The sequence below is a fragment of the Lygodium microphyllum genome, chromosome 25 (assembly GCF_053477565.2).
Source record: "Lygodium microphyllum isolate KBCC chromosome 25, Lygodium_microphyllum_v1.1.10, whole genome shotgun sequence".
Lineage (NCBI taxonomy): Eukaryota > Viridiplantae > Streptophyta > Polypodiopsida > Schizaeales > Lygodiaceae > Lygodium > Lygodium microphyllum.
The window spans coordinates 62,804,412-62,831,204 of record NC_141159.1 but is presented as its reverse complement, the minus strand read 5'-3'; the positions used below and the strand labels follow the sequence as shown (position 1 = coordinate 62,831,204).

General features: G+C 41.7%; 1 protein-coding gene and 1 long non-coding RNA gene across 2 annotated transcripts; both read right to left on the bottom strand.

Annotated features, from left to right (window-relative positions):
* Positions 1–625: 625 nt before the first annotated feature.
* Positions 626–17,459, bottom strand: LOC148014295 (RNA demethylase ALKBH10B-like). The gene is made up of 7 exons (XM_087666287.1): positions 16,196–17,459; positions 8,384–8,511; positions 8,175–8,292; positions 2,514–2,603; positions 2,269–2,387; positions 1,966–2,111; positions 626–1,870 (listed from the first exon to the last, which is right to left on the bottom strand). Exons 1-7 carry the CDS (start codon positions 16,968–16,970, stop codon positions 949–951), a joined length of 2,298 nt encoding a protein of 765 aa, XP_087522413.1. The 5' UTR covers positions 16,971–17,459; the 3' UTR covers positions 626–948.
* Positions 2,614–8,166, bottom strand: LOC148014296 (uncharacterized). The gene is made up of 2 exons (XR_015688591.1): positions 7,057–8,166; positions 2,614–6,922 (listed from the first exon to the last, which is right to left on the bottom strand). It is a non-coding gene; the product is annotated as an uncharacterized LOC148014296 (long non-coding RNA).
* Positions 17,460–26,793: the final 9,334 nt, after the last annotated feature.

Below are 26,793 nucleotides of genomic sequence, written 5' to 3'. Positions count from 1 at the left end.
CTGACGACAATCTCCAATCAAAAGTTTCTCTAGAAGGTTGCTCCATGGCTCTCTCTCTTTTTTTTTGGGGGGGGCGTTGTGGGCCTTCATCTTGTCCATGGACAACTATATATGGTCCCATCAAGGTTTTGATCATCATGATCAATTACTCTCATGGGGCATGATAACTAGTGAGTTGGTGGGCCAAGGTCAAAGCAGTAGAGAAAGGCAGAGATGGCAGTATTTTTTATAGTAGCTCAGGATGGTTAACTGCAGAGTGGCTCTAATTTTGATAGTGGCTCAGAGTGGATAACTGCAGGCGATAGGCTTACGCGGAACAGCGAGAACTGAAACAGGAATCCTGCAAAAGACTAGTAGCAACAAAGTTAAACCTAGAAATGAGCCCAGTGCAAGCTTAAGATCAGACGATTATATATATGCTGCTGTGTTGAATGCCTGTTGAGCGCTGCTCATGTTTTGCCATGTCATCATACCTGATGAGACTAATTTACCTTGAACTTTACACAAATGGAAGCCTACCAAAACAGATAGAGCTAGCAGTCAGTTGCCATCTCAAAGACACTAGCGCTTCTTAGCCACATGTTAAACTTAATTGTGTTAAAGAGTTGAGTCAAAGATCTGGGAAAAACACAGGATCTCTTTCTTGTGGATCAATATTTTTTTTCATGTTCAAAGAATGGAATTGCATGAGATTAAAAAATGAGTAGATGGCTTCTTACATTCAACATGATCCAAGCTCCCGCATAAATTTAAATATAAATTATGTCTCTGAACTTTGATGAAAAGCCCAAAACAAGAATGGAACTTCAACAGGCAAAGGCTACCAAGGTTAGCAGCAATCACCAAACGACATCATGCCTGGTGGGAAGAAAACCTTTGTTAATCATCACCACACCAACCATGTTACCGCCATATAATTAATAAAAAGAATCAACTCCTGCCTGCAATTCAGCTCTTTCCCCCCACCCCTGATTTTGAGCGGTGAAAAGATCTCTGCTGTTGTTGATGATGATGATGATGCTCATCTTTCATGTTCCTGTTGCCATTAGCTTCTGTTTTAGAAATGGCATTCACAGGGTCTTTGCGTCCTGTTCTCCTAGGTATTGCAGGGTCATTAGGACCCACAGTATTTAAAGATGATGGAAAAGCATTAGGACCCACAGTATTTAAAGATGATGGAAAAGGGGCCGATCTTTCAGCAAACTGATCATTCTGCTCAGTTGATGCAGGAGGCCTCGATGACCTGTTCGAGCTTTGGTACACAAAGGTAGAAGTCTCTGATCCAGTTGCAGAATAGCCCACCAATGGGTCGGATTTTTGTCCCATTGGAGACCCCAGAACAACTCCTGATTGCATTTGAGAGCCAGCAGGACGGCCTGGGTTGCTAGATGAGCTTCCACCAGAGGGAAAGAAGACACCGGTGCCAGTATTGGGAAGTCTTGGTGCACGAGGAACTGAAGCCCATCCTGGATTGATAATACCAACACCTGGAAAACCGCGTGCCGATCCAACGGGACCTGTGATTAAAGCCTGAAGACTACCAGCTGCCAACTGTTGAGGAACGTGCTGAGGTGCATGCAATGATGGTCGTACAGGTGGTATCGGAAGCACTCCTGAGGCAGTTGGCATGCCATAATGCTTTACAACTGCAGGTACAAGTCCTCGAATACCAGCACTAGCTCCATATCCAGATGGTCTCACAGGAGGTGCGCTGGGTGCAGGATACACATGGATGTCACTGGTAAGGGATATGCTTGGCACCTTGTTTTCTGTTAACTTCCCAAACATAATTATAATCCGCTTTCCTGGTGATGCAAGTACTGCTTGACTTGCAATATCAGCACTATTTCCTTGTAACACACCTGCAGACCTGGTTACACATTATCAACAATTAGAAGACCAAAAATCAATCACAGTGAGCAGCTTTCTCACTGAGGTAGGGGTCTATTCAAACTGGAAGCTTACCCTTGCTGGAGTAAAAATTTAAACGAGCCTTCATTTTCCCCTGATAATTTGTGTCCCAAGGCAACTGTGCAATCAGCCAGAAGAGAGATACTACAGAAATATTTCTCCAACTGGTGATGATGGATATGAGGAGGAGAGGAATCACCCTGTTATCAAAGCAAATGAAAAGTATCATGTGGCAAGCACAAAGCCAATCTTCCAACTTCATTGAATATGAACATCTTCATTTGAAATATGCAGTCTATGGAAAACGAGGAACCATACATGTTGCTTTGAGAAATGTGCCAAAACTATGAACATTACCTCCTCTAATATGTCGATGCAACAACAATCTGGCCTTCTGGTTGCAGGAAGTATATGCCACTGAATAAGCCGATCAATAAGGGAAGAGAAGACCAGTGGCATAGGTTCTACTAAATCACCTGAACATCATAGCATATCCAGTAGTGAGGACAGTTATTTCTTACTTTATACCATCTAATGATTCACAACCCTTTTCATTCAGAATAGAAAGACTTTCTGCGTCTATATTCTACAGAATAGAATACCTGGTTGGCTGTTTCCGCAAAAAGCATGACCAAATTGCATGCTTTCCTTGAATTTTCCTGTTGATTTCTTCTCAATCATAAAGCTTTGCCCTACTTGCACAAATAGATATTTGAAACTGTTAACATCATAAAGGCTTCAAATTAGGAGCAACACTTGTAACATACAGAACAAGTGAAACAGTAGGCTAGCAACTAGCACTAGTCGCTTTTTCTGCAAGACATTGAACATAATAATAACTGTACACTATAGTGTTAACCATATTCTCATGATTCATTGACCTGCTCTATTGGATGGTATCCACCTCATCAATTCAGTAGATGCTTGCATTGGGAATGGAACGTGAACCGTGTATATGGTGGAAGCTCAATACAAGCAAATCCAAGCAACACATATCAGAATAATTTGCTTAATGATCACAAAGCTAGACTAGATGCATGACATACAATCAATCCAATCCAAAAAAGTTGGACTAGATGCATGATAATCCAGGTAAAGTTTACAGTATACCTAAAAGAATGACCATAGAAATTGCTTAGCAACAATCACATGTCACAAACCCAATCTAGAACCTAGATTATTTATCATATATTGTTGAATACAAATAACATGTCTTGCCCAAACAAGAAAGGACCCTTTCTCGTTTTTTAGTATGGTCTAAGAGTCAGATTTGGTCCCGGGAGCATGGAATGTATCAGCACTTTATGTGGCTTTGTTGGCTGTATTATGTCAGCCATTATCAAATACCAACAAGGGTATTCTCTGTTGAGCTAAAATATGCATTACTTGCTAATTAGCCTCTTAAACAGCCCCAAAACACACTAAAAAATGCTCTTTTAGAGTAAAAACCCTAAAATGGGGAGTGGTTCAAGAGAATTCAGTGGAAACCCTAATTTTTGGGGCGCCCTTCCACATCTATAAATAGACAAGCTGCCCCCATTTAGATTCTTTCCGTCTGTGCACGTTTCTCACTCCATGTGCAGATTTCAGCCATCAGCCTCCTCCCACGTGGCTGTCCAACCCTCGAGACTACTGCCACTCCATCCGTGTTTGCTCTTGCTGCTGGTGCCTTCATCCATGTTGACGTTAGCTGCTGGCGACATCATCATCTACTGCGATTTGATCATCCAGTCATCGCCAACCACATCAGACACTGTTTCAGCTTGCTGTTTACAGCAGACTGTGCGCAGTTTCCAGCCTCTAATCGGTGGTACACTGCTGCGTTTACCAGCATTCACTATTCAACACTCCTACACTCCAACTGGTGGTCACAGACTTCGGATCCGTCTCCGGTGGACGTCACACTCCGACATTGCTCTGCCCTTGTGCACACTGTATACTCTACATTCATTTACAGCATTCATTCACTTCAAAGTTGTGTTCTCTCTCTCCTTTCTACATTTGTATTTGAGTTTGTGTTTGAGTTTTGAGTTTTGTGTTTAGGGTTTGAGTTTTGCCCTCTGTGTCTGTGTCTGTCTCTTTGTGTTTCTGTCGTGGTCGTACACTCTGTATCCTCAGTGCAAACCATAGCGTTTTCTTCACATGGTATCAAAGCCGATGCTCTTGTAAACAATATCCTGCGGATATTGTGAAGAGCTAGTCTTTGTGCGAGGCACACAATACGACTCATAACCGAATCACAATGTCCCAAACATGTTCTCCAGTTCCTATGATGTCTTATCAAGCCTCTCCATCATTGGAGATCCTAAGACGACATTATGAACTCCGTGAGGAGGACGACACTCCACCTTCACCAAATTTCACTAACATGACAGAGAACTTTGAGGAGTACTATCGCAACAAGTACAGCGATGTTTAGACCCCTCCTACCAGTTTTGCTACCACATCCGGACCAGTTGGTGAGGCTGGCCATCTCTCCAATCATGAAGGACATACGGCATTCGGAACGTTTGGCGATCCATCTTCATCATCTCAACTAGGTCCAATGTCAAGTTTATACAATTCTTTTGTGTTGCATGAATCAAAACCCTCACCTGTTTCTTCTTTGAGGTACAGGATCCGGATGGCTTTGCATATGTGAATTTCAATAGAGGGGGCTCACAAAGCAGATGAAATTCAGGATTTTGTCTTTCAGTGTAGGGCTAACTTGCAGATTGCTTTGGTCCTACTTGGGCTAGAGACGTGGGGATGCACACCATTCCTTTCATGGTTTCATCATCCTAGGAGTGCTTGCTCTTCTTTCAGCATGGCAATTTCCCCTCCCGATATGGATCGTGTAGCATCTCTCTCGATGCTATCCTGGCAGTGACTTCTACCTTGCTCTTCTAGCAGGGTGCTTCATCCACTTCCTCTTCTTTCATTCCTTAATGGTTCTGGGCACCATCCAAAGACCGCCATCACGCTCCTCTTCCTTCTTTGGCATCTACATCCAAGTTGTGAGGGGGTTCCTACCCTTCTTGGTATTTTATAGGCTTTAGCACTTTGTCTTCGACATTGGCTTTTCCCCCCTATTGTACCTTACCCTTTGTATTGCATGATTTCATCATCTTTGCACTAGGACACTTGGACAAGTGAACAATTTCTCCATAAGGGACATTATCCAAGTGGCACCTGCTGTATGAGCATTCTTCAGCATGTAGCATACTTTGCATCTCATTGTGCAGAGCACCACTTAAGCGGATCCTAAGTTGTTTCCACTAGCGGCTATTGTTACCCCACCACCATCCTCCTCCATCATATAGATACCTCATCACCTATTTTTCCTCGTCATCAACACTTTGAGTGGATGGGTTAGCTTGTTCTGTTTTGTGATGTGTTGGGTATACCCTCCCTACTCCTGTCTTCTGGGTCACTATTACTCAATCGACCGCATCCCATAAAATTTACCTCACTTATTCTACCAAAAAAAAAAGAAGTTCCATTTAGTTCCATCTGCCTTTGTAGGGCTTGGTAGGCCACTGGGCAGCCGACGTGCACCCTTTTTCCGATGCCCTGTCCTCTCTGGGGTGACTACTTGGATTCCCTTGGTAAGATAACCATTGCCTCCGTAGTCTTGGTAGGCCCTTGGGCAGCCGACGTGCACCCTTTGTCCGATGCCCTAGCTGCTTGGGGGTGGAACGCCTTGGGGTAAATAAACATCACAGTGGTTGGCCTAACCTTTCAGCTCAGTTTTGGGAGTGAGAGAGGGTGTTGAGCTAAAATATGCATTACTTGCTGATTAGCCTCTTAAACAACCCTAAAACATACTAAAAAATGCTCTTTTAGAGTAAATATCCTAAAATCGGGAGTGGTTCGAGAGAGTTCAGCGGAAACCCTAAAACGGGAAGCGGTTCGAGAGAGTTCAATGGAAACCCTAATTTTTGGGGCACCCTTCCACATCTATAAATAGACAAGCCACCCCCATTCAGATTCATTCTATCTGTGCACGTTTCTCACTCCACATACAGATTTCAACCGTCAGCCTCCTCCCACGTGGCTGTCCAGCCCTTGAGACTGCTGCCACTCCATCTGTGTTTGCTCTTGCTGTTGGCGCCTTCATCCATGCTCACGTCAACTGTTGGCGACATCATCATCTACTGTGATCTGATCATCCAGTCATCGCCAGCCACATCAGACACTATTTTAGCCTACTATTTACAGCAAACTATAAGCAGTTTCCAGCCTCCGACTGTTTACAGCAGACTGTAAGCAGTTTCCAGCCTTTGATCGGTGGTATACTGCTGTGTTTACCGGTTTTCAGCCTCCAGACTGCTGCGTTTTGGTGAGCAGCCTGCTGCCATTCGCTATTCACTACTCCTACACTCCGACTGGTGGTCACAGACTTGGGATCCGTTTCCAATGGACGTCACACTCCGACATTGCTCTGCCCTTGAGCACACTGTACACTCTTACATTCATTTACAGCATTCTTCTGTTTGTATTTGAGTTTTGAGTTTTGCGTTTAGGGTTTGAGTTTTGCCCTCTGTGTCTGTGTCTGTCTCTTTGTGTTTCTGTCATGGTCGTACACTCTGTGTGTCCTCAATGCAAACCCTAGCAGTTTTCTTCACATTCTCAACTAGAGGAACAGTCTCCATTGGACCACAGTGACATAGAAAAGTTGCTAAGGCAAGATGGCAATGAATAGGAAAATGGCAGCTGTGAGCAAGGCAAAAGACTATTATTAAATTTCATTGGAAGCCTGTTTCAAAGCCTGCATGCAACCTGACAAGGAATAACAGAAAGATGAAAAGGTGCCTATAGAGCGGACAAAGGATATAAACTCATGTCAGGGAGTGAAGAAAACCACTGCTCCAATGCGATTGTGAGAGTCTTACCACCTAATGTACATTTGACTAGGACAAGAGGAGCTCATAATCATAACTAGCAAAAACAGTACCGTGTCTAAACAGAAGAAGGCACTATTTACTCTGATAATGCCCCGGCAAGACTCTGATCATGACAAGTGCCCAACCTGCTTGTGGCAAACACAGTGCTTCAGTCTTGGTCAATGAGGGAGTGCTTAAAACCACAAGTCTTATAGCAAATATTTGAGCATCAACCATTATAAAAGCTATCTAAGAGCCACCTGAAAAGCAACTGGATTACCATGATCTGATTGTTATAATCATCTTCAAATCCACATCTAGAGTTCCTGAGGGTGTGGATGAGTAATCGAAGTCCTCATAGACCAGGAGAAAGAAAGCAGAAAGAGAAAACCGCACATTTGCCTCAGCAATGAGATCAATCAACCCCATTAGTTGCAAGGGACCACCTGTCCAAACAAAGATGCTATAAATCTGATCGGCAAGGCACACCTTTCCTGGAATCCAAGATATCCAGCAAAGCGTTATGACATAAATTACAGCTTAGATGCAACTTGTTATCACATTCTTGATATCAACCAACAGCCTGGGATCCTCATTAGAGATGGGCCTTGTCTACACGTTTCTCTGTAACAAGTATGAAAATCATAGGCAGGCCTTTTAGAAGTTGGATAGACAGTGATAAACGTCTTCATTCTATCTGGAATCATTCTTTATCCCCCAGTTTGGAAGGCAGTAGCTAAAATCCAGTCCTTCCAATGTCATTGAACGATTGATGATATAAGGAAGTCAAGAACCTTGTTCTTTTTATGAATTGGCTGACCTTGGAAGCTTTGAGTACCGTACTTACAGCTCCATAATCTTATGTTATTTCATAACAGAGATGTGCATAGTCTGCAGACCTTTGTCAGACAGCAAGTATGCTTGTCGTAGTGACTAGCAATATTACTTATCCACACTTTTTGAACTTATAGAGTGTGTTGAAGATTCTTCATATGGAGGCTTCTCCCTGTTACAATAGAATTGATTTTTCAAAAATATTCCAGTGTTTCTCTTGAATCATCTATTTATGATGGTCAGGATCTTGAGCAGATAGGTCTATTTGTGGATTAACAAGTTTTGCATGACCCTCACACTGAGAAAAACCTCTTGTAAACTAAGCAAAATGAGAAAAATTAGAGTGTTCCATTTAAAAGAAGAAGCATATTCAGTGTGCATCATGTGCTCTTCTTAAATGCATGAAGAGACCATAAGATGTAATTTAGTATATACACATGAGTACTGTCTAAGAGTCAAGACAGATCTTAAAATAAGGCACTGAGAAATTAACACGTCTCATTTATCTATCCATAAATTTGAATAATGGGAGGTTGACAAAGTCAATTTAATTGGCTGGCTTACCTCTCAAATCTCCTCGTCGTCCTGCAGTATGTAGTTCACTGATGAGAAATGCCAAATGAGAGGCCTCTGCCTTGCTCAGCACATTTTCATATATTTCTAAACCCTCCACTACATTTATCTGCCAAACACACAGCAGTCTTTTGAGGTTAGAAATTTGAGGAAAATATAGCAAGGAAGATATTGCCTGGTTTGCAGATTTATCCTCTTACCACATTTCCTTCAACTTGTTCCCAGCACTGGAATTGCTTGGAAACTTTGATCATGGACAGCCGTGATTCCTCGTCTTCCTTTGAAAGAGCATTAAATTCAATATTGCAGAATTTTTCAACTACCGATCCTACAAAACAGGTAAAAATTAGAAGAAGAAATTTCACGACAGCATAAATATGGCCGTGTAATGCAATTTGTAAAACAGTAAGACACATGTAAAAGCATTGTTAATTTTGCAAGGACAAAAGTTCACACATAGCAGGGGATAAGCCCGTACAGTACCTAAGAGTCTAAAACAGTCTCACACTGTGTACATCTTGACCTATCAAAAAAAGGCACTAAACCTTGTCCTTTACCCTCACAGAGTTAATGGTATATCAGCACTCCACATTAACATGTAAGATGGAGAAGTAGGACAAGGGATTGTGTCCAAAGGAGCTTTGAGTTGACTGCTAAAACAAAAACTCTCTCTACACGTACACTAGTAGACAGCCAGTTGGTCATCCCGTCCAACATGGTCCAACCAACCTAATGATTTGCATCTTCTGATATAAACATTATAAGGCTATACACATGGTTACATACTCTCATACATACTAGGACAACTCTGTGGATATTAACCGAGTAAAATCCTTTAACCTGTCGCATGTAAGGGCATTGCTGCCATCTTGTTATTGGAATCTGCCTCATAGCCTTGTGGCCTAAAGCCAGGCAGAGTGTATGAACAATTCCCCAGCTCATATCAGATTGAATGATTTGAATAAGATTCATCCAACAAGTAGCTCCAAACGGCAAACGCTTTTTAGGTCAAATTTGCACCTTTAATCCAGGCACATCAACGCATAAAGATCTGAGTTCATCAATTTTCCATAGTTTTACCTGGCTTCCTCATCACCATCATTGCAACCATATCTGCAGCAAGGAGCACTTCTGCGCCTGTTCCTAACACGTTTCCCTGTCTACCACCTCTGGCATGGTGTCAAAGTCTAAGTGCTTTCTGTAACTTATATAAATCGAGCTAATCATGGATGTTTGGGCAAGATTGAAGCAAGAAAATGTTCGATAATGGAGCAACAGACAATGAATAATCAGAACATGAATACAGATGGAGTACAACCAGGAAAACAGATACCATGAAATCATGTTGCTCAAGAATGTTATTGTGGGTCCTTGGGACAGTTCTTAACATGCTTCATATGCAGTATCAATCAGACGACTTCCTTGGGCCTGCTGACCACAAGGTCACTGCTTGCCTTCAAACATGCCTGCTCTATTTTCCCCTCTAAACAGTCCAGATCTAGCGATAGCCCTACAGTGACATCAGTCACATCCAGTTTCAGTTGAGGACACATAGTTCCATTGTTCCAAGCAGTGTCACGGAGTGTAACCTTCGGTAGGCCCTTTCTTTTTTAAATTTAAAATAAGCATATCATATTATGGAACCCAGGTATAAAAGCAGTTTCCTAACCTTATGAAACACATTCCTTTGCAACTATGTCTATTTCTAAGAAGAAAAAGAAGCCTTCACAATCTAAGCAGCTCAGCAAGGCTCATGGATAGCAGCCTCTTCATATGTCTTTACTCTAGATATGCCAAATACCTAGGGAATCATTTCAACAATCTGCTTCTAGGCAAGGTGCCAATTCACATGGAAGAAAGCTTTTTTGGTGATGGTATATCTTCTTTGGATGGCCAAGCTTTGGCTCATGTATGAGGCTCCATTGTTCTCTCTATAGACAGCTTCAGACCACTTGCTTTAAGGTGGGAAAATCAATGCAAGATTTCCTTCTGCTAGTGTCAATTGTTTACAGGATCATCATCAAAGCATGTTAGTTGCTCTTCCAAAAGCTATGTTCTCTACAAGCTCCCTCCCAAGTATGATGGTGTGGTGAAAGCCTTGAGGGCTTAGACCTCATCTCAACTAGTCAATTCTCCCCTCATGAATCCATGTTGCACAAAAATAACTTTGCTCAGGTTAAAGGGGAGCTGCTATCTCAAGCCAAAATGGCTATTCGACAACACTTACAACTAGAGTGAGGTTAGATGAGGAGGGGAAGTGCTACTTCCACAGAAAGAAGGGTATCTCCAAAAGGACTACAAGAAACTAGAAACTTCCAAAGAGGAGGAGGCAAAGGCAAAGGGTAGCTCTAACTCTTCATCCTGCGTGTAACTCCAACTCCCATTCTAGTAAGACAACCAAGGCTATTGTGACCACCGAATCTATTTTCTAGCCCTAGCAAGCTATCACCCATCACGTGTTCCCACACTACAAAGGGACTATGACAGGATGATGATAGTGGGACATCTAAGCCTCACTCCTATCTTTGATGTGGTGGTTCCTTGAACATGGCTTTCTACAAGAATTGACTTATCTAGCAAATTTTCAAATCCTAGAGCTAGTGTGTCTTTAGGTCCATGATGGCTTTGCTCCTAGTTGGTTCTCACATAGCAAACGTTTGGCAAGATTGTTAAAGGCAAAGAATCCATGGTCATGTTGTGCTTTTGCAAGGCTATTTGTGACAAGCAAAGAGATTCTACTATTTCTACTTTCTATGATCAAGATTCCCATATGAATGACATTGACATCAATGCCTTCTTGGAGGCATCTCTAGCATTGGCGTAATCACCCAAGGCTAGTGTTGAGCTAAAAATGCATTATAGATTGATTAGCTCTTTAAAACAACCCCAAAACATGTAAATTACCAAAATCTTGCAAGTTTCGACTATCAACACTCTTCCACTAGCTATTCAACCCTTAGCAACTACTGATGCGTGGTCTATAGCTATCACCCAACCTCCCACTACTGCTGGTGATCAACTACCTTCATCTTCAAGCGGTTACATTGCTGCATTTACTAGTTCCAACCCTAGAGACTAATGTGTTCTCGTTTCCAGCCTGCTGCCCTTCCATTTCCAGCATCGGCCTGATTTGTGTTTGCGTCTACAATAAGTCATTTTCGTGTTTTCAATACTTTTCTTTATCAACCTCTACTCCAACTGGTGATTACTGCACTCAAGTTCCTCAACCTGCTCCCACATAAGCCCACCAATTGTTAGATAGCTCTGCCCTTGAGCATTCTGTTCATTCTTTCATTCATTTACAGCATTGGTTTGTTCACTTCAAAGTTCTCTTTCTTCTTTGTTTGTGTTTGTATTTTTGTGTTTTGACTTTGCGTTTTGCATTTATAGTGTTATTGTCTAAGTTATTCTGTTTCGGCCTCATACATTCTGTGTTTTCTCTATGCAAACTCTAGAATATCTTCTTAACTAAGGCATCCATGGTTTATCTATTATCATTGTTGTATGCCTACGGTGTTGAGGGTTGTCTTGTACCTATATCATTGCGGTTTTTTTTGTACTCATAACCTATGATACAAGAGAGGATGCTAGTTTTGTAGATATCATAAGATACAATGCTTTGAGGCATGGATGGCAAGTTGTGTAGCTAGGTACCACATTGAACTACATGGGCAGCATATTTCTAATATGTGCAGCCTATTTGCTGCTGGCCAACCTGCATTTATTTGATTGTTCTAACCACTTATAGCCTGCCTCTCCCATATTCATTGTCTTCAGCCATGAATACTGGGAGATAGACAGGGCAATGTTGCTAGTCCTCTTGAGGGTTGAGTGCCCTGGTGGTATTGTACTGCATTCTCATGCTTTCGATGACAGATTCCATTCTCATGATTTCGATGACAGATTCCATTGCCTGCTCATGATTCTCTCTGAGTTCTCTATTCGTTTCTTTCAGTCTTGAATTATTTGTGTTTTCATGCTTATATTTCCTGCTTCTGCTTCCATTATGTACTCTCACAGCCTGGTGACACTATATGTCTCACCCAAGGTACCATTTGCTGATAGTATATCTGGTTTGGGAGCTCTACAATGTGTGTCTAGTCACTTGAGTGTTTGCAGTTATTTATGATTTGCTTACCTAAGCATTGACTACCATATGGACAACTCTAGTTTGCAATACATGTTGAGATGTATTTGGTTTTGTGTATGCTTTTTGGATTCTCACTGCATGCAATTGAGGTTGCTTGCCATATTTCAAGAGGGGGGATATGTCACCAGCATGTGAATTTGCTGCTAAGCAACTCTGGACATGATGGGCATGATGGACATTGGATTAATAACAATGCAGGACATGGGCAGGACCTTGGAATGTTTGATTTCCAAAGGTTAGAAGTGGACAATGCAGACAACATGAGGGAAGTTCTTCCTAGATGGAAATTTGGAATAAAATTGCATGGCTAGAAAGACTATTCTGGGACATGCCATTTGACTGTAAGCATGACCATGCTCTATCACGATGGCTTGCCATGCTGACAAGGCAGTGATGATGTGGCATCAAATCCACTCTTCTCTCTTTTTGGAAATGAATTTGTTGATCAGTTTTCTCTAGGACTGAGTGTAGCAGCAAACGACCTTGCATGCTGGATTTTGGCCATGCATGCAATGTCTACAAGCAATCATTGCAAGGGTTATGTGTCGATTTGTGATGCAACTTGGAGCCTGTTAGAGAGCATCTGGGGCAGTTTTGTCAAAAGGTCACTGGTCATAAGAGAGATAGTTGCCAAAGGCAACAGGGCAAAGCTGGACAGAGTTAGAAGATTCTGCACCGTTCAGGGGCAAAAATGGGACTGATTTGTTGCTGTAGTAATTATCCGCCAAAACACCTTTGGGGTCAATCAGTGTCAAATCTTTTGTGTGAAAGCGTTCTAGCTCCTTTGTTCTGAGTTGTTCATTTGCTGAAGTGCAGTTTTGAGTTGATGATATTTGCTAAAGTAAGTTATCACCACCCTTTGGTCACAATAATTTGATGGTGTTTGCAGTTTTGAGTTGAAGGTGTTTGCTAAAGGAAGTTATCACTGCCCTTTGACCTCAATGAAGGCCAGGTTTATTTTGGCTCATTCTAACAAATGAAACTGTCCTTCTAGTGCTATCAAGCAAAATGCTGCCACCTCAAAGGTACACTTCATTCTCCCCAACTAGGCCACTGCAGATTATCCTCCACTGCAATTCTCTTGGAGAACTGCTGCTGCTACTGAGTCTAGAACTGAGGAAGAGCCAACTAATGTGATATAATGACAGAAGTATCTGCTCAAACTGATCATACCAAGACTGGGATGTGGAATTCCTGATAAACACTCAGCTTCTGATTGGTGGAAGTGCTTAATAGGCCATCTGCTGTCCACCTGGTACTCAAAATCATTGTCAGTTGTAGCAATTAAGACAATTACAATGAGACAAAATCTTCAGAGAACTTCTAGAATGAGAAGAAGCTGAAGTGTGGAAAAACTAAAAGACCTGAAATCCTAAAACCTCCCCCATTGAGCTGAGGGCTAGGTGCTGGAGGCTGCAGAATTGATTGCTACTGAAAAACATCCCCTACTACATAGAGAAGGGATTCTGTTTTGCAACCCAAGAGGAAAGTCCAATTTGTAAGAAATGAATTTGTTGCTCAGGTCTGAAAGGCCTTTATTTGGGCCAACACTTGCCAAGTTCAGGCCTGTCAATAAAATGACATGGTGAAAATCAGAAGCTAATGGGGAAGGGTTATGCCCCTCAGGACGCAACAGTGGTTAGATTGCATACTCTTGCCAAAGGCGGTAGTACTCTCACTGCAGAGAATTCTCAACCACCTGATGTGAATAACTCATGAATCTGGCATCATGAACTTTAAATCAGCCTTCTTAATCCAGCATTGCATCAGATTACAACAAAAGAAAAGCAATGAGATGGGCCCAAAATCTGAATGTTAGAAACAGCAATTGTAAGATCTACACTGTCAAAAAAGCACAACTGCTCAAAATTGTTCACATTGAGATGGAGACCCAGACACTCCCTTTTGGACCATCATTTATCTTAATTAGTTTTATTTATTGCAATGCATCAGCACCTATTTACCATGAGAAACAGCAATTAAAGTTCAAACTGATATCCTTGCTAATGGTTTCCCCCTAGAGGCTTAAGTTTGTCGGTCGGCGTTGAAAGTTAGAAAACATTAATTAATCCTAGGTTTGCTTTTCACTACACAAACTACAATTTGGCCAAGAATTTGGTGAGGTACCATGCCAGGATGCTTCTGATGACAATCAATGATTAAAATGGAGACGCTTGAAACTAGGACCACCTGATTGAAAACTCGATAGCTAATTTGTGACACTCCAGAGTAAAAATGGAATTTTTAGGACCTTTTTGGGATTGGGGAAGTGGATAGGAGGATGGGAAAGAGACCACCGAATTCATTAGTTTCCCATTTCTGCCCATGAGTTGATTAAGTTCATCAACCTTCATTTCCATCCTTCATCCTTTAAGTTTATTGCCTGCATTTCCAGCTTTCAACTCCCTTCTTTCATATTTTCCAACTTGCTTTTTCACACTTCATTCTTGCTTTATTCCTTTTTACCATCTTTGTTGCAGCCTACTTCTCATCATTGCAGCCCACCATGATGAAAAACATTGCAGGGAGTCACAAAAAGTTACTATTTGTAACTCTTGACTCTTCCTTGCGACTACTGGCTACCAAACAGTGAGTGCAATAGGGAGTGCAGTAACTAAATAACAGATTTGGGCCATGACATTAATTTCTTTTTACCTAAGCAACTTATTGAAAGAAGCTCAAACACATGAAACAACAAACATTATGAGCAATTTGTCATACTCCCTAGTCCCCCACACGATCGACAAGGATCCAAGTAAAGGACTGTGCTCTGTGTATCCTTCATAATCTACATAATGAGTGTTAAGTAGAAGCCTCTGCACTTAGAATGCATCCAAAATAGAGCACTCAATCACTTTAATGGCATCCTTGAGTGCCAACATCATCAACTTTTTCAAAAACATGAATATATTAGTAAATACAGGAGGCATCGTCATTAACTCATAGTGAGCACACACCCAGTAATGAAGACCAACATATGTGTATCTGCCTCAAAGACTAGAATAATTATTCATATCTTTAGATCTAAAGAAATTTCCAGTGTGCACAATGAGTTTCTGTTAAGGTGAAGCATACTAAGTCCTTTAATTGTTAAGCTAACTATCCTCCGCGTAGAAGAGTTAGTAAGGGAGACTCAGCTAATGGAACTAGATCTATCATTCAATCCTTGTCAAGACCCTGTACTTTGCTCCAGTCAGTCCAATTCCCTAAAGATCTCTGTACTCAAAGATTCATATTTGTCTAGAGCTTCTAGAGCCATTTAATACCTTTCAGATGAAGCTTCTACCTAGCTAAGATGGCTGAACACCTTGCCAAAGAAGCCACTGAGAATGGTCACCCTGGTAGCATTCTCTGACGTAAGTTCCAAAGTCCTGAATTTGAGTTGTGAAATGTTCAGATTCTGCAATATACATCTCAAACACTAGCCTAATGAGGATGATGGATATCAGTCCAGTAAATTAGATGTTCAACCCACCAAAATGCATCTGTGGGGCATCTAGATTCCACATCCATGTCTAATCTGCCTCAAGCAAAAGTGTACAGTAGCACAGTCACCAAGGTTAACTCCTTGAATGATCCATCATGTTGAGGTATTTATGTGCATTCATTCACTCAATAAACGCATCAACCATGATGCAATCTGCCCTGCTGGCAAAACTTTAGAAACTCAATTCTTATAGCCAATAGGAGACCCCTTCTTATAGCCAATAGGAGACCCCTTCATGCTTAAAATCCTAGAAAGTAAGAGGTCTCCAAAGAGAAACTTGAAATTCCTCTCAAATTAGCAGGCTTTATAAAAACAAAAAACATAATGCACATTCTTAAATGATATTCTTTGCACAAGCACTATCCGGCAAAATACCTGGGGATTTTGATGCAGTGGCAGATGCTTCCCTCTTCGCCTCTAGTTCTCCCGGTAATTCTGAAATCTGTCCATGAGGAGCCAAATCTGAGGTCGCTGGATCTGTTGATTTTCTAGGGATAGTAGGAATAGGCATTTCTTCAGAAGTAAGACTGCCAGCTCTGGGCTGTCGCTCCATGCCATTTGTGGCTCCTGCAATGCTAGGAGGCATGTTGATCTGTGCTGCTGAATCCTCTGGAACCAAAATTGGAACCTCTGACTTGGGAAACATGGATGCAGGGTCAGATTTGAGGTCTATAAAATTGTTGCTGGCATTTCGAAAATTTTTTGCTTCCTCTGCAGTTTGATGGAGGGCTTGTTGCATTAAGTCCATACTCCGTGCTTGTTGTCTCCGCCAAGTTACTTGCTGGAGCGCATAGACAACCTCGGCAACAGAAAAAAACTGCTGCATATGTAAAACTACTGTCCAATTGAAGCGTCGTTGTTGAATGCACGTCAAAACGAAATCGTACTCTGCAGGCTCTCCGATCATGCGGAGGTGGTGACACATAGCATCGATTATGGCATTTGCCGCTGCAAACTCTCCTCTCAGCCATGAAATGAAGGCATCTCTCTCATCAGGCACCATTGGTCTGGGAATTTCAAGGTGTGGTAACTGCAAAGGCGGGGCCACCCTGCTCTCCAGAAGACCTGCATTGTTGTGCCCCAGAACATCTTTGCCAAAATGTGATAGAAATGCAGGTGGTGGATGTGACAAACCTCCTCCTGAAGCCATCCTGAATATCCAATAGCAATCTACTAATCTTCCTCCTCGCTTACCACAGGTGTATCATGCCTACGACTCTAGAACCTCGATAAGGAGTTGCAGATCTGACCTTGCTATGACAGGCTTCGAGCAATCACTAAAATCACGATGATCCGGATCTTGAAACAGGGAAGATGAGCACAAAGAGCTATTAAAATGCTGTCAAGAAATCTTGCCGTCAGTGACAGGACGATCGAGATCTGGATCGGCAGAGAAGCTCGTAAGGAGTGTGGAATTTGCTTCTGAGCTACTTCTGAGGCAGGAGGAAAGAGTACTGCTGCGAAAACAGATCATCGCTTCCTGGAAGAAGGAATGGCGAGTCGTGTGTCTCCACAACCGGAGAGGCGAAAAGAGGAGAACGTGACTGTGTTTCCGCAGAGAGAGAGAGAGAGAGAGAGAGAGAAGCAGCTCTTCTGGGCCACGAGCAAACAACCGCTCTTGTGCTGTATGTCCCCTGTGCAGCAGAAAAGGCTAAAATATAACAACTATTAGGCCTAGGCACACAATAATAATACCAATAAAGTCAACACTTCCCTTTGCCACATCATCCCCGCATCACACAAAAGCACTCACATGCGCACATGCCACCCATCCACAGCTCTTCATAAGCCTTGCCCTCTCCTAACATTTTTTGTTTTGCCCTTCCTAAAGCTTCCTCCAATCTTGCAAGTGAAGTTAACTCTCGTGTGGCACCTTCTTCCACTTCCAAAGTTCCACTCATTTCATACCCTTTGCACATCAGATACCGCGCAAGCTCTAGTAGTTTGATTTTGCGAGTGAAAATCAAGTGCATGATTTTCAGGTTTGGCGCACATGAAGGAACTCCAAAGTTATCAAAGTTCCAAAATGAAGGAGTATGAGGAGTAATCTCCTTGTCACATGTGTCCTAGTTAAACCAAGAACAAGGAAACACAAGATCTCCCTGTGGTTATGGGGAGTCCCATGGTTTAACTATAGGAAGCTTGCCACATAGATAAAGGTAGTACCACAGTTACCTTTTTGATCCAAAAGTACTTCATGTGCGAACCCTCTTAAGGCTACCTTTCTACACTTCGACAAAGTTGCATGGTTTGATTCAAGAGCTGAGCCCCCTCCCCCCCCCGCCCCCCCCCCCCAAAAAAAAAAGCACTCGTGTCAATTGACCTAAGCATCAACAAGCACAAATACCTGGGGATTTGGAGTACTATGCAAGTCAGAGATGAAAAGGAACCCATTACCGCAAAGCAAAGGTTATTTGGAGGAGAGAGAAATGCAATGTAAGAGAGAAACTATTGTGTGTGTCATAGGAGATCAAAGAAAAAACAAGAAGAGGTGAGAGAAAGGAGGAGCCATCCAATAAAGTGCAACCACGTGGGATTTGCTATCATTGGTAAATGCAACACCCTCAATTTTGGAGGGATCTCTATGGACTTGGTGGAGTCCCTTTTTCACAAGGTACAAGCACAAAAAGATGGACATGTATAAGTTAAACCCAACTATGTGAACTTGCACAAGTAAATTGACCTGCATGTGTCCCAATAGACTTCAGGAAAGTCCAATAAGTCCTTATGTAGCACTATCCTTAACTGCACTTATTTGGTTGAGACCTCTCTCTCTCTCTACACATGCGTGTGTACAAATATATATATCTATATGTCTATATGTGTATATGTATATAGACACACACACACACACGTGTGTGTGTGTGTGTGTGTGTGTGTGTGTGTGTGTGTGTGTGTGTGTGTGTGTGTGTGTGTGTGTGTGTGTGTGTGTGTGTGTGTGTGTGTGTGTGTGTGTGTGTGTGTGTGTGTGTGTGTGTGTGTGTGTGTGTGTGTGTAGATATATGTATGCATGCACAAGTATGTTTATCTACTCAAGTTTGTAGGATTGTTGATGCGTGTATTGCGGTAGGGGGTTGGGGGGGGTGGGAGGGAGGGGGTCCTAGAAGCAGTATGCATTATACCTATTGTGAATGACGGTTTTCTTAGGATTTTGTCAAAGCTTATTAATGAAAGGTTGATACATATCATCATTGATATCACCCTTGTGCTTGTAGAAGTGTTTAGGGAGAAGCTAACCTTGTCATCATCTTGATGAGATGAAGAACCTGAGGGGTTCGAGATGTGGGCAAGGGTTTGCGAGAGGGTGCTCAATAGATTTTGTGTTGGGCCAACAAGACAAGGCTAAAGGAATGTTGGGGAGGTGGGATTAAGTTAAGTGTGGGATTGAGGAGACATGCTTCCCAAACAAACCAATTTGGCAATAGTATGTGTGTGTAGAGAAGCGATGAAGTCCAAGTGGCTAGTAGGGGAGCTAGGAAGTGTGATGGAAAGTGAGGGTCAATGAGATTATCAGCTGGCCTAAAGGCACCACCGATGTCATCATGAATGACATAGGGGCAACATTGACATCAACAGCCTCAAAACCAACTCCACGGATGGTTGGGTCGACGAAGTTCATGGAAGTCATGGCGGCATGAAGATTTTTCATGCTTTCTTTTTTCTTTGGCTTTCTTCTTTTCCTTCTTCTTCTACTTCTTCTGCTTTTTTATTTCCTTCTTTCTTTTCCTTCAATGGTTGTTTTTTTCTCCTCCTTTCTTTCTTTGTTCTTTGCTTCTTTTTCTAAATTTTTTATTGTTATCATTTTCAATATTTGTTTGGGGAAACGGGCCACAGATTTGGGTGGCCAATGTAGAGGCAAGTGGACTAGTGCAGAGGCAACCTTGGTTTGGGTGGAACTATGCAAGGGCAAGGCAAAGACTTGTGCAACGCAAGGTGTCAAGGCGTGCACGACAAGATGGGGGTTGATGGGATGAGGGTGAAGGTGGGACAAAAGGGGGTAGGAACAAGGCTGATAGGTAAGGTTAGCGAGAGGAGGGCAAGGTAGGGTGGGCTAGGGCAAGTAGAGTAGGATGGAGGGTAGGGTAGAGGCTATTGTTTTTCTACATTTTTTTTCATTTTTATTGTTGTTTATTTTTCTCTTTTTTTTCTATTATTATTCTTCTTTCTTGTTGTTCCCTTTCATTCTTTCTCTTCTTCTGCTTCTTTTCTCTTTCTCTTTTATTTTATGCCTTTTCTTTTCTTCTCTCTATCTCCTTGTATCTTTTTTTTCTTTTTCTTTGTATTATCCTCTCATTTGTTTAATTTTTTTTCCTTTCACACACACACACACACACACACACACACACAATCGTCTTAAGATCTCAAAAGACAAAGTTTGTTGGATACCTGGATAGCTTTTATATTTGAAATTGAGAGAGACAAAACTGACCAATTATATATATATATATATATATATATACTTTTTACTTGAGATCCATTCACTAAGGGGGTGAGGGTGTGTTGTTGAGAGTTTGCAGCACCATTGCTCCATTGGAGAGTATATCAATGACTTGGCATGGACCTTCCTAGCCTAGAAAGGAAATTGGCTTCTTGGTGAGTTAGGTAGCATTGTAGACAAGGACAAAGTCTCCGATGTGAAAGCTCGGCTTTCCAAGGTGTTGATCATGCCACACCTTTTTTTATTGTTGGATGGCATTTAGGTTAACATGGATGTGAGCCTCCTTTAGAAGGTGAAATCGCAGTGAGGGCTTGGAAAGGAGGGCCACAATGTTGAGGTGCTGAAGAAGGCAAGGTGTAGGTGTGCTAAATGCAAATGGCATGACTAGCTTCCATGCCAAATGTGAGTTGAAAAGGTATATGCTCCATCATAGTTTTGTGAGCTATGCAGTACATCCATAAACAACCAAGCAAAGCCTCATCCCAATGATGGGAATGCTAGTAGCATTTGTGAAGGAGAATATGACACAATGTTTTATCAATGCTTTTTACTTAGTCATTGTCATGTGGATAGTAAACACAAGATTTCTAATGGAAAATCTTGTAATGACCAAGGAGATCACTGATGAGAGCATTATTGAAGTGTGTGCCACGATTTGTCATGATTTTAAGAGGCGTCTCTAGTGAGAGAATACATAGGAGTAGAGGAAGGTGGCAACTATGGAGACGGTGGTATCCTTAGAGGAAACAACTTTGGCCCACTTGGTAGCAAAGCCAATGATGGTGACCAAGATATACTTGTTACCCTTTTTGGTGGTTAGCAAGATTGACCTAATGAATCCAAACCCCATTTGGCAAATAGCCATCACCACCCAATGGAGATGTAAAGTGGTAAATACTTACTTCTTGTAGTATTCGGTCCACATCTATAAGACAAGCATCTCAACTTTGGACATATTGCTTGCAATCTTGGGAAAAAATGGGCCACCAAAGACCAAATCATAAGATTTTCAAAGTGGTATCATAAGGTAAGTAGTGGTTACCTCCAAAATCAAAATGAGTAGACAACACAAGTTCTTCAACTTCATGAGGGTGCACATAGCTTTGAAGAGCCATGTCTGGGCCTTGATGATAAAGTTTTTCTCCATACAATTGATATGGATGACTCTTGAGTAGAAGATGGTTCTTGTTGAAGAGAGTGAGCTTGAAGTGGAAGCACATGAGTGGAATCAAGAGCTATGGTGGAAGGAGCAAGAGCAAGAGAGAGACACACACAAGATGTGGGAACTCCAAGAGTCACAATGTGTGACTGTGTTTAAAGTCAGAGAAGGGTTGGAGCTAACACAGTGAGGAGCTGAGAGCTCTCACTCATATCTTCCATTATCATTAACACATAACCAAAATGATTGGTTACAACCTAAGGTCTCAAGGACCATTCACACCAAATAACTAAGTCCTAAGCACCGACTTATTTAATGTCCGCATCATGTAGTATAGCTAGACAACTCAAGGATCGGGTACAGTCATACCAAAGACAGAAAGATGAGCTTAAAGTCTAATACTTTCCCTCAAGCTCAAGATAGCATCTGTACACCAAGCAACTGTCTGAAAACACTAAACTTATCTTTACCCAGAGACTTGGTAAAGATATCGGCAACCTATTCATCAGTCTTCACATGCATGAGATCAACTCTCCCTGCAAGAACCATCTCTCTGATGAAGTGGTAGTGTACCTCAATGTGTTTTGTCTTGGCATGGTATACTGGATTCATGGCCAGGAGTACACTACTAAGATTGTCACATAGTAGAGTCACTGGAGCATCTACCTGTATGTCCAAATCAACCATAAGCTTGAGCAGCCATGCAATCTCACATGCAGAAAATCAGGCAAAAAATCAATCTGTAGAAGTATGTACATTGGATTTTGATGAAACAATTCAAGAATTTGTTGAATAGGAAGACAATGGTTTACTCAACAAGGCTGAAGCACAAGTGGAGACAAAATACAAGACAATGGATAAGAAAGTCAAACCTGTGGCAGTCCCACTGCCTCCTGAAAGTGAAGGGCTCACTGATAGGGCAGCAAATCAGCCAAGTCTTCGTGATCCTTCCAACATTGGTCACAAGTTCACATCTGAAAGTATAAAAGAGCTCAAAATAGGTGAAAATTATTTCATTTCGCTGGCTGAAAAACACTCTTTTATGCAAATGCTAATGAAACATGGAAAAGATTTTGCATTTCAACCAAGTGAAATAGGTTGTGTGGATCCAAATATTGTGGCTCCTATGGTCATTTTTACAGTCCCACATGTGCCTTGGAACCTCAAGCCCATTCCCGTTCTAAGGGCGCATCTGTCCAAATTATTTGAACTTCTAAATGAGAAGATCAGAATGAAGATTTTAGAACCTTCTTCAGCACCTTACTCAAACCGATGGTTTACTGTGCCTAAGAAAAATGGATCTTTACGATTCATTCAAGATCTACAGCCTGTCAATCGTGTCACAATCTGAAATGTTGGTTCGGGTCCAATTGTTGATGAGTTTGCTGAAGCTTTTTTAGGTAGAGCAATTTATTCTATGGGTAACCTATATTCAGGATATGACCAATTTTAGCTTTCATTAGAAAGCCGAGACATTACCATAATGAAGACAGCTCTTGGATTGGTCCACATGTGCACTCTACCACAAGGTGCAACAAACTCCGTAGCCCATATGATGAATGCCATGCACAAAGTCTTAAGGGACTTTATTCCACAACTTACTCTTCCATTTCTTGATGATGTACCTATCAAGGGATGTGAAGTCAATGAAAAGAATGAGGAACTTGACAAAGATGGTTGCAGGAAATTTGTAGGTAACCATATTCATGATTGTGATAGGATTTTGACAAGGCTAGAAGAGGTACATCTTACCCTTTCTGGAGCTAAGTCAATTTTTGGAGTAGAAGAAGTCCTAGTGGTCGGTCATCTATGTGGCCCCTATGGACGCAAATCTTCTCCAATCAAGATAGATGCCATTAGCAGAATGCAAGAAAAATGCACAAATATTTCAGAGGTGAGAAAATTTATTGGCGCATGTGTATTCTATCTCATATGGATACCACATTTTGCTCATGTAGCTGAAAATCTTTATCAATTATTAAGAAAAGGCCAAAGATTCTCTTGGAATAAAGAGCATACTCTCACTATGCGTAAATTAAAGAAGCTATTAATTTCAATCCCCACTCTCAAAAGGCCTGACTATTCAAATGGTCAACCCATCATCCTTACTGTGGATACAAGTCCCATTGGGATAGGATGGGCTGTTGGCCAAGAGGATCTTGAAGGTAACAGGTATGCAATTGGTTTTGGACTAAAAGTTCTCAATGAACATCACAAGTAAAAAGGGAATTGTGGGGAGTTGTAATAGCATTAAAGTGTGATCATGAATACTTTATAGGTGCTTTTGTAGTGGTAGAAACTGATTGTCTTCCACTCTTGGGCATGATTGCCAACTGCTCTACACCCGACATTACTATGCTAAGATGGATTGCATATATTAAGTCTCTCAACCCCAAATTAAAGCATATTGCAGGAAAGGCGAATCCAGTTGCTGACATGCCATCACGTGCAAGATATGACAATGAAGAAGAGCTGATGGAAGAAGATGAAGCTGAAGAATCTATACTTGTTGAATTTCATTCCATGGCTGTTGAAAATACCTTTTCAGTTTACTGCATATACTGGTCCAAAGCTGAAAACAACAGGATGCTCAACTAGAAGCCAGCATGCTCATTGCATTGCTGAAGTTCTAGTTCATTTCCTTGAAGAAGATTATGAAGAAGATTGGCTAAAGTTCGGCCAATATTTGGCACAATGAAGAAGAAGGAGACTTGGACTGATGAGGAGTTCAAATATATCAAGAGAAAAGCTTATGGCTTTTTTCTTAAAGAAGGACATCTATGGAAGCATGCAAAGAAGAAGAAAGAAGCGTCTGTCCGAGTTTTAGGTAACAAAAGATTGCAACAACAGGTAATGAAGGAATTTCATGAAAGCCTGTGGGTTGGCCATAGAGACATATGGGGAACCTTTAGTAAATTCAAAGAAAAATATTGGTGGCAAAACATGTATCAGGACATAGCACATTTTGTTGAAACATGTTATGTGTGTCAAATGTATTCTATGGTCAAGCATCGAGATGGGTTACAACCAACTTTTATCCTTTGTCTATACATTATAGATGGGTTATTGATCTTATAACCATGCCTACATGAATATGGAATATGCGGTATTTAGTGCTTGCAAGAGAGGATCTAACCAATCAAGTTGAAGGCAAAGCCTTAACAACCAAATCCACTAAAGTTGTTTGTTGTTTTTTGCTTGAAGAAGTGTTTTGTAGATATGGTTGTGTGGGTAAAGTAACTGCAGATAGAGGAGAGTTGGATGCTGATGAGGCACGCAACTTCTTTGCTCAATTGGGTATTAAGTTGGCTTTAACATCATCCTACAACCCTGAAGGCAATGGAAAGAGTGAGAGAGGTCATCAACCTATTCTCAAAGCTCTAGCAGTAAAGTCTTGTAGAGGAAAGATCAAAGAATGGCCTAAAATGCTACCTTTTGCATTATGCGCTGACCGAACTACTCACAATTCAGTGACTGGCTATATGCCAACTGAACTTATGCATGGACAACAACCAATTATGCCAATTGAAGAATCTATTCTCACATGGAGTCTTCTACCTTGGGAGGAAGGGATTAGTAGAGAAGAGTTGCTGACTTTGCGTATATGGCAGCTAGAAAGAAGGCCTGAAGATGTTCAAGTAGCTATTGAGAAGCTAAAGACAGTAAGACTAAAGAACAGAAGAAGATTTGATAAGCGACATCGACTTCGGCCAAGAGCAATTCAAGAAAATGATTGGGTGCTTGTCTATGACAGCAGCCTAGACAATCAATATAGTGCTTCTAGGAAGATGGTAAAGCGTTGGTTTGGCCCATATGTGGTAAAGGTTGTTCATGACAATGCCACATATTCATTGGTTGAATTGGATGGAACAAGCATGAAGATACCCATAGTTGGAAAAAGAATCAAGCTCTTCAAACGAAGAGAAAGTTCAACATATGAGCTAGAAGACTTGAATATAATTCAAGAGCATGAAGACATAGAGGAAGAAGAAGAGGCAGAAGATGAAGACATTGACATGGCAGAAGATACTTCTTTTGACACTGCAAATCCATAAGACTTTGGCACATGCCAGAGGATGTGCAGGTTAGGAGGGGGTGGATGTCATGCCGCTATGCGCACACCGTGTAAAAAAATCTAGTGTGTGGCTTCCTTTTAGATTTAGAGAGCCAATGCCACTTTAGGCAAAGGTAATATCTGGACAAGTGGCTATCATGGCATACATAAGATTGCCCACTGCGGATGCATAGGGAATCTTGGCCATCTCGGCACTTTGCTCATCTTTTTGCGGACAATCAGCTTGTGATACCTTCATATAAGAAGGCAATGGATAGCCAATAGGCTATACGTCCTGCAGGCGAAAGCGCTTAAGGACTTTATGAATGTACTCCCTCTGTGACAAGTAGAGGAGTCCCTGATGCCTGTCGCGTCTAATACGCATACCAAGTATGTGAGAGGCCTATCCCAGATCTTTTATCTCAAAGCTCTTCTTGAGCTGAGCCTTAAGAGCATCTAGCTCATCGTGAGCTTTCCCTACTATCAACATATCATCCACATAGAGTACCAAAATCAATAAAGAACCATCATGGGATTTCTTCGTGTAAAGACACGATCCATAGCACTCCCAATGCAGCATCCCTGTACTCTACCTCAGTACTTGATAAAGCAACTGTGGGCTGTTTCTTGCTGCTCCATCTGATCATTCCGCTTCCAAACCCGAAAGCATAGCCACTCGTAGATCTACGGTAATATGAGCATCCTGCCCAATCTGCATCTGTGTATCCAACCAGTTTCAAGGGCTTATCTCTCACATAGAACAGCCCATAATCTACAATGGACTTAACAAATCTCATAATGTGTCTAACTACATCCAAGTGAGGCTTTATGGGCTTCTACATAAACTGGCTTATGAGCCTTACATCATAGCTCAAGTCAGGCCTAGTGATGGTCAAGTAAATCAGACTGCCAACCATCTGCCTGTACATAGTCACATCCTCAACTTCAGCTCCAGTGCTCATGTCTAGCTTGACATGCTTAAGAGGTGTATCAAGAGGTGTATCCAATGGTTTGCATTCAGCCATGCCATACTTCTTTAGCATTTCCATGGCATGGTGCTTTTGCATCAACCATAAACCATTTCAACTTTGACCACCTCAATGCCCAAGAAATACTTTAAATCACCTAAGTCTTTCATGTCAAATTTTGATTTCAACATTTCCATAACACGTTATATGCCCAAGTCATCATCCCCAGTAATTATCAAATCATCAACATATATGACTAGCACTACCAAGCAACTGTCAGCCTTTTTCATAAATAGGCTGTGATCAACCCTGCCAATAGCAAATCCCAAGCTCTGCAAGCAGTTACTAATCCTT

Coding starts and splice junctions, on each gene's coding strand:
- LOC148014295 (XM_087666287.1), bottom strand. CDS start 16,970: ATGGCTTCAGGAGGAGGTTTGTCACATCCACCACCTGCATTTCTATCA. Junction 8,512..16,195: donor CACTGCATCAAAATCCCCAG/GTATTTTGCCGG, acceptor CCTGTTTTGTAG/GATCGGTAGTTGAAAAATTC. Junction 2,388..2,513: donor TTGCGGAAACAGCCAACCAG/GTATTCTATTCT, acceptor TATGATGTTCAG/GTGATTTAGTAGAACCTATG.